The 7,856-nt window shown below is 37.9% G+C and overlaps 1 protein-coding gene across 1 annotated transcript; it reads left to right on the plus strand.

Annotated features, from left to right (window-relative positions):
- Positions 1–1,095: 1,095 nt before the first annotated feature.
- Positions 1,096–7,182, plus strand: LOC120014180. The gene is made up of 14 exons (XM_038866100.1): positions 1,096–1,771; positions 1,843–1,970; positions 2,019–2,308; positions 2,417–2,593; positions 2,654–2,723; positions 2,771–3,357; positions 3,411–3,607; positions 3,720–4,433; positions 4,551–4,657; positions 4,748–5,182; positions 5,326–5,592; positions 5,810–5,861; positions 6,701–6,961; positions 7,010–7,182. The coding sequence occupies exons 1-14, from the start codon at positions 1,096–1,098 to the stop codon at positions 7,180–7,182; spliced, it is 4,134 nt and encodes a 1,377-aa protein (XP_038722028.1).
- Positions 7,183–7,856: the final 674 nt, after the last annotated feature.

Below are 7,856 nucleotides of genomic sequence, written 5' to 3' on the forward strand. Positions count from 1 at the left end.
GTTTTTATCTTAATCATGTGCAGCAATTATCTTCAAGATAAACACCTAATCAACATCTTAGATTATCAGAAGTGATTCGTGGTGTCTATATAAAGCACATCAACATGGAATGAAGTGCATCGAAGCTTTGAGAGAGAAAAACTTTGAGAGAAATATTTTGTGCTTCGAGTCTGTTTTTGTATGCTTCGTTTTTCCACTCTCATAGATGTTTGATGAGTGATTCGTGTCTGTATTTATTATGAGAGAGTGTGAGTTTCGTGTTTGAGTGCTGCTCTATTAATTTCTCTGACTGATCCATAAGAAGAGGAAGAAGAAGAGCAAGACTGCACTGTTTCGAAGTAACCTACATAGGCTAGCTCAGAAGTTACCTGGATCGTTTTTGAGTACAAAGTCTCTTGGAGGCGCCAATAGCAATTGCAAATCATCATTGGTGTGTTGATTTAGGGTTAAAGCATACGCTGAGTCAAGTTGTATGATCGAGTCGTAGGTAACGATAGATTGTAAGCTTTTCTTCACATAGTGGATTGCTTTGACAGGATGGTCGCTCATAGACCTGAGGTTTTTTCCCAATAAGGGTTTCCTCGTTAAATTTGTGGTGTTCTTATTTGTTTATTTTCCGCATTGATTTCATATTACGTTGACTAACAATCTTGGGAAAAGAATATTGTATTCTCAATTGGTATCGGAGCAGGATCAACGATGGAACCTAGATCAACAAATCAGGTACCACAATTTGATGGATCAAACTACTCATATTGGAAAGCTCGCATGAGGGCATATTTGAAGTCCATTGATGAACGAGTTTGGATGTCAGTTGTGACAGGGTATAATGTACCTGAGTCCATGGATGATGATGGTAACAAAATTCTTATACCTTCTGAGAATTGGACTAAGGCTGACCTTGAAAATGCAGGTTGGAACAGTAAGGCAATAAATGCTTTATTTTCTGGTTTGAGTATTTTTTAGTTTCGTAGGATTTCACACTGTGAGAAGGCAAAAGAAGCTTGAGATCTGTTGGAGGTGACACACGAAGGAACCAATACAGTTAAAAGGTCAAAGCTTCAACAACTTATCACTATGTTTGAAAACTTAAGGATGGAGGAAAATGAGGTATTTGATGACTTCTATGCAAAGTTGAGCAATATTGTCAATACATCATTTACTCTAGGAGAACCTATTAAATCAAGCAAAGTAAGGAAGATTCTCAGATCTCTACCTAAAAGATTCACAATGAAGGTGACAGCAATTGAAGAGAGCAAAGACATTGATAAAATAAAGGTAGAAGAACTAGTTGGCTCACTACAAACTTTTGAGGCAAGTTTTCTAAAACCTAAAAAATCAAAAGGTGTTGCTTATCTCTCTACTAATGATTCTAATGATACTGCTAATGAATTATTGTTGTTAACAAAGAGTTTTAAGAAATTCATGAAGAACAGAAACTCCAAGGATTTCAAGAAGGAGGAATCTTCATCGTCCAAAGCTGAAAAGAAAAGTAAAGATCCAAAGTCTTCGCAATGCTTTGAGAGTAAAGGATTTGGACATTTTGCTCAAGAGTGTGCAAATCGGAAAAAGAAGCCGAAGGCTTATCAGACCACTTGGAGCGATGATACAGAAGAAGAATCTGACGCTGAATCAGAGGATGAAAAGGATACTCTAGTAGTCTTTCCACTAACCTTAAGCGACCAAAGATCCGAAACAAGCTCAGAAGAAGATGATTCGGTTGTTGATATATGTGAGCTTCGGAGTGCCTATGAAGACATGGTTGAGGAAGGTATCAAGGCTAAAAAGGAAAGACACACAGCTATTAAAGAGAAGGAACTTCTAGTGTAAGAACTGCTTAAGCCAGAAAGGAAATCATAGAGTTGAAAGAAGAAATAGCTGAGCTAGAGGCTTTGAAGAAACCTGATGTAACCTCTGATATAGCCTACTTTACAGAGGCTGAAGCAAAAAGAAAAAGCATGCTGAAAAAGGTTTGTTCTAATGTCAATAAATTTGAATCTGGTACTAATCATTTACAGAACATACTTGATATGCAAAGGACAAGTAAGGAGACGTTTGGACTTGGATACGATATAGGTGAAAATTCACAAATGGGTGCGCAAAACAATACCCCAAAATGTGTGAAGTTTGTTCCTTCCACCTCTAGGACCTTGGAGCAAGAAAATCGAAAGTGCAATAGACCAAACGTGATGAATGCTAAAACTGGAAGAGCACCTCCTCCGTTAAGGTATGAAAATTCTTATCGATTTGGCCGCACAGCTCAATCATTCCATCCTCAATCTTTTTATAGGAGACAAATTTCACAAAGGTATGACCAAGGTAGGTTCATTCCCATTTGTCATTATTATGGAGTTAGGGGACATATTCGTCCACACTGTCATAAATTGTATGGGATACCTATGTCATATATGTCTAGAAGGACTAATGTTGTGCAAATGCAGAAGGAAAATTTCTTTAATAGGTTTCAACCGCTAGCTGAAGATATAACTCAGGACAGGCTACCTGAAAGGTTACCCAGAAAGCTACCTGAAGCAAAACGGCCTACACAAGCACCTCAAGCTAATAAACAATGGGTCAAGAATTCAGAATCAAGGTGCATGTTTGTCCAGACAGTGTTAGCTACATTCAAAACCAATTCCTAGTACCTGGACAGTGGCTGTTCACGACACATGAGCAGTAACAAATCATTTTTCACATCTTTCAAGTCTTTTGATGGTGGAAAGGTAACTTTTGCAGGATTTACAATGACAAACATACGTGAATCTTATAGGCTAAGAGATCTTCGGACAACTACTATACTATCCCAACTGAACCTGATTTTTCATGCAATTCTTCTATTATTTCTACCACAGACAGGTTGTGGCATGAAAGACTTGGGCACCTCAACTATCAAGACTTGAAGAAATTGTCAAATAAGGAGGTAGTACGAGGAATGCCAAGGATTGGCTCAACAAAAGGTATGTGTGGTCCATGCCAACAAGGTATGCAAACCAAGGTACCACACAAGAAGGTAAGTAGTGTAAACTCTTCAAGACCTTTTGAAATACTTCACATGAATCTTATGGGACCTACCCAAGTTGAAAGTCTCGGAGGTAAGAAGTATATTCTTGTTGTGGTAGATGACTTTTCAAGATACTCTTGGGTACGGTTTTTGCGTGACAAAACTGAAATATTTGAATCCTTCTATGAAAATGAAAAGAAAGATAATGGTTTTAATTTGACTAAAATTAGGACAGATCATGGAACTGAGTTTGAAAATGCTACATTCAATTTTTTTGCAGATGTTTTGGAATCAAACACGAGTTCTCTACCCCAAAGACTCCTCAGTAGAATCGTGTTGTGGAGAGGAAGAATCGGGTGCTTCAAGAAATGGCAAGAACTATGATGCATGCAAAGAATGTTGCATAAAGGTTTTGGGCTGAAGCAGTAAACACTTCATGCTATATCTCGAATCGAGTTCATGTGAGATCTGGAACAAAACTCACATGTTATGAACTCTTGGTAGGAAAGAAGCCCACGGTGAAACACTTCAAAGTACTTGGAAATAAGTGTTTTATCCTTCGAGATAGGGAAAACATTGGTAAATTTGACACTAGAAGTGACGAAGGTATTTTCATGGGATATTCCTTAAATAGTCGAGCTTATTGTGTTTTCAATACCAAAACCAAAACGATGATGGAATCTGCAAATGTTATTATACATGATGATATGTTTGAAAGTGATGTTGGACAGGGAAAATGTATTTCAGCCGTCAAATGATGGGCTAAGTACAAGTGCTGAAAAGGATTCTGAAGGTACCGATGTAACTTCACAGCAGGCTACCTCTCCACAAGCAGAACCTACTGTAACCACTGAAGTAACCTTGGAAAAGCCTACATCAACACAAGCAGTGAAGCAGTTTACCCCAGACGTTCTTGAGCCATCTAAAAGAGTAAAGAAGAACCATCCACAAGATCTCATTCTTGGAGAAATAACCGCCCCCATGAAGACAAGAAGGCAACTTCAAAATGAGGTAAGTTACTGTTGCTATGTGTCTCAATATGAGCCCAAAAATGTTAAGGATGCCTTAAATGATGAGTCATGGGTGGATGCAATGCATGAAGAGCTAAATCAATTTGCACGCAATGATGTTTGGACTTTAGTTCGTAAACCTGAAAATTCCAATATCATTGGGACAAAATGGATTTTCAAGAATAAAACTGATGAACATGGTTTGATTACTAGGAATAAAGCCAGATTAGTTGCAAAGGGGTATACACAAGTTGAAGGGGTTGACTTTGATGAAACATTTGCACCTGTTGCTCGTTTGGAATCCATTCACATTCTTTTGTCTATAGTAAGCTTACTTTGTTTTAAGTTGTTTCAAATGGACGTGAAAAGTGCATTCTTGAATGGATTATTAAACGAAGAAGTATATGTTAAGCAACCTCAAGGTTTTAAGGATCCAATTCATCCATCACTTATGTATAAGCTTAATCGTGCCTTGTATGGTTTGAAACAAGCCCCTAGGGCTTGGTATGAAAGACTCACAAATTTTCTCTTGAGTACAGGATTTTCAAAAGGAACTGTTGACAAGACACTCTTTGTTAAGAAAGATCACAAACATATTTTGGTTGCTCAAATATACGTCGATAATATTGTGTTTGGATCCACTTCTGTTTCTTTGTCACAAGAGTTTGGTGAGTTAATGAAATCTGAATTTGAGATGAGTATGGTAGGTGAATTAAGCTATTTTCTAGGTTTTCAGGTGAAGCAATCCCAAGAAGGGATATTCATTTTTCAAACCAAGTATGCAAGCAACTTGGTGAAGACATTCAATGTTGCCTTGAGCAAACCAGCTCCAACTCCTATGAGCCCGAGCATTAGGCTAAGCAAGGATACAATTGGAAAGTCTGTGGATCAGACTTTGTATAGGAGTATCATAGGAAGCTTACTTTACTTGACTGCAAGTAGGCCTGACATTGCATTAAGTGTTTGTGTGTGTGCTAGGTACCAAGCCGATCCCAAGGAATCTCTCCTTTCGATAGTGAAAAGGATCTTGAAGTACATCAATGGTACACTAGACTTCGGAATTTTCTATTCAAAGGATACTAATACGTCATTGGCAGGTTACTCAGATACTGACTGGGCAGGTTGCAGCGATGATAGAAAGAGCACTTCAGGTGGATGTTTCTACTTAGAGGTACAAACTTGGTAGCTTGGCATAGCAAAAAGCAGAATGCCATCTCCTTCTCCACAGTTGAAGCAGAATACATAGCTGCTGGAAGTTGCTGTACTTAATTACTTTGGATGAAACAAATGCTCATTGACTACGGTTTGGAACAGGAAAGTATGACCATATTTTGTGATAATATGAGTGCTATTAACATTTCTAAAAATCCTGTTCAACATTCTAGGACTAAGCATATTGACATTCGTCATCATTTCATTCGAGACCTTGTTGAAAGCAATTGTGTGAAACTTGAGTACATAGCTACTGAAAATCAATTGGCCGACATTTTTTACAAAACCTCTAGACACGCAAAGGTTTTTGTTCCTAAGAAAAACACTAGGGGTAATCAAAATAGAATAGATTTTCCAAGTAAGCTTGAGGTAACAAGTATTGGGATATGTGATTTAATTCTTAATTGATGATTATAGCATTGATTGTTTGATGTTACCTCCGCATATGTTTATTGTTAAAGGGCTAATCCGTCCATAGAATTGAAAAGATCATGTTATTAGTCATATATTGTATTTCATAAATCTCTTCTGGTGAAGTCTGATTAACATACTGTGTGAGAATTGATTTAATAGGTCTATTGAACAGTTCTTTGGGAAATTTGATGCAAGCAACACAAATGGAAAGGGCTACGTCAAAGGTATAAAAAAAAAAGAAGGTATGTATCTTTTGAAATAAAAAGAGCTACCTAAGTGTGACTGTAAAAGCCGCCATATAATCCAAGGTTTCACCTCTTGAAATAAAGTGGGTAATCTTGTAAGTTGCTTGTATGTACATAAAAGTACTAACGGATCTAGATTTGACAACCTCTGAAAAGTCTATCTCTAATATTATGTATAGCTTGATCTAACCAGTATTGTTGAGATTCATACACAGATGCACAAGAACGAATAACATGCATCATATTTCAAGGAAATGTTGAGGGAATAGTAAGTCCATTTCATGAACATATCTTATGGTGAGTCTTTCCAATCATTGTTTATTTCATTTGACTGAGTATCAAAATCTAAAAGTTCCATTCTTGAAACCAATTTCTCTTGATTATCTATTTTATTTGAATACTTTTTATGTGGTTTTAATTCTCTGGGATAGCCTAGTTATGGTCTAGGTGAGAAAAATTTTCAAGTTGATTGGCCAACTGAGAAGTAAGCTGCAGTGTAACCTCAAAAGTCTACACAATTCTGACCCAAAGACATTTCTGCAATTGTGTCCAAACTGACAAGTCAGTTAAAGAGGTACTTTTTCAAAAAGGCAAGTTGCATGGGAATGGGTGAGTTCCATTGAATAGATACATCTTTCACGGTTTCCTACAATGAGGAGTTGTGTGGGAATGGGTTTCATTGAAGAGATACATCTTTCAGTTTCCTACTCTCTCTCAAATAGCAAGTTATCAGTTTGCTTTCTCTCTCTCACTCCTATTTCATCTCTATCTCTCTTCCGTTCAATTAGTAAAACCCTATTTTCTATCGAGTTCCATAGCTAAAAGAAAACGGGAGATTCCAGAGCCTTCTTCATCAGCAAAATCGAAGAGACCTCTGAAGAAGCCGAAGAAGTCAAAGAAGCCACGAGAACCACCCATGGAAAGGTTTTCCACCACTGATGCTGAAGCCTTCTTTGATGCTCACTTCGAGTGCCGTGCTCTCAGCACTGAAAGAAAATTTCTTTTCTCTGAGTTAGATGACCCTAATCTGTTTCATGTCTTCGAATCTCGTTCATGGTCCCCCATTGTCGACTTAACAGGTATGGCAAGTCCTCTGTTAGTTAGGGAGTTTTATGCAAATCTGTAAGATAGAGAACTTGATGATGAGGAACTAGGGGTAATTTCTGGTTTTGTTTGGGGTGTTACATTCAATTTTTCGAAAACCCAAATTTCTAAAATTTTGAACATTCCTCTTGTCCCTGATGCTAAGTTTGATGTTTTTGATCCTCCTACTGACCCACCTGTGAATGACATTTATTAATATCTATGCGAAGGAGGTTTTGAGATTGTTCATGATAAGTTACCTCGTAGGTTTCTTAGACCCAATCATAGGCTTCTGAATATGTTTGTCTGTTCTACATTGTTGCCTACTGAACATCATGGTGAGTTAACCGAGAGATATTGTCGCTTGCTTCATGCCATTCTCACTGGAAAGACCATATGTTTGCCTACCCTGATTTCCAATCAAATCATGTTTGTGAAGTCAAATAGGAACCGATCCTATAAACTGCCTTATGGGGTCATTTTGACCAAGATCTTTGAGTCTGAGGGTGTGTCTTTACCACCAAATTTTTTGCCACTTAGGCCTCCAATCACTGCAAAGACCATTTTGAGAAGTCAATCTCAAATGCCTAGAGTGTTTGACTCTTCTGCTGCTCTAGTACCTCCATCAGTTGCTCAAGAATCTGCAAAGGTTTCTACAGAGATTTTGACTCTGACAATGTAGGTTACTTCCCTCACAACACAGGTTACCTCACTCACAGAGCAGGTTACCAAGCTGAACTCTCTATTTGAGAATCTCCATGCTCAGGTTACCTCCAAGGCCGAATCTGCTATGGATGTTATGAATGCCACTGTTTCCTCCAGGCTAACTGAACGTTCCGAATCCAAACATGTTCTTGCTTCAAAGCTGGACTATGCCATGGAACGCGTGGA

The sequence above is a fragment of the Tripterygium wilfordii genome, chromosome 14 (genome assembly GCF_013401445.1).
Source record: "Tripterygium wilfordii isolate XIE 37 chromosome 14, ASM1340144v1, whole genome shotgun sequence".
Taxonomy (NCBI): domain Eukaryota; kingdom Viridiplantae; phylum Streptophyta; class Magnoliopsida; order Celastrales; family Celastraceae; genus Tripterygium; species Tripterygium wilfordii.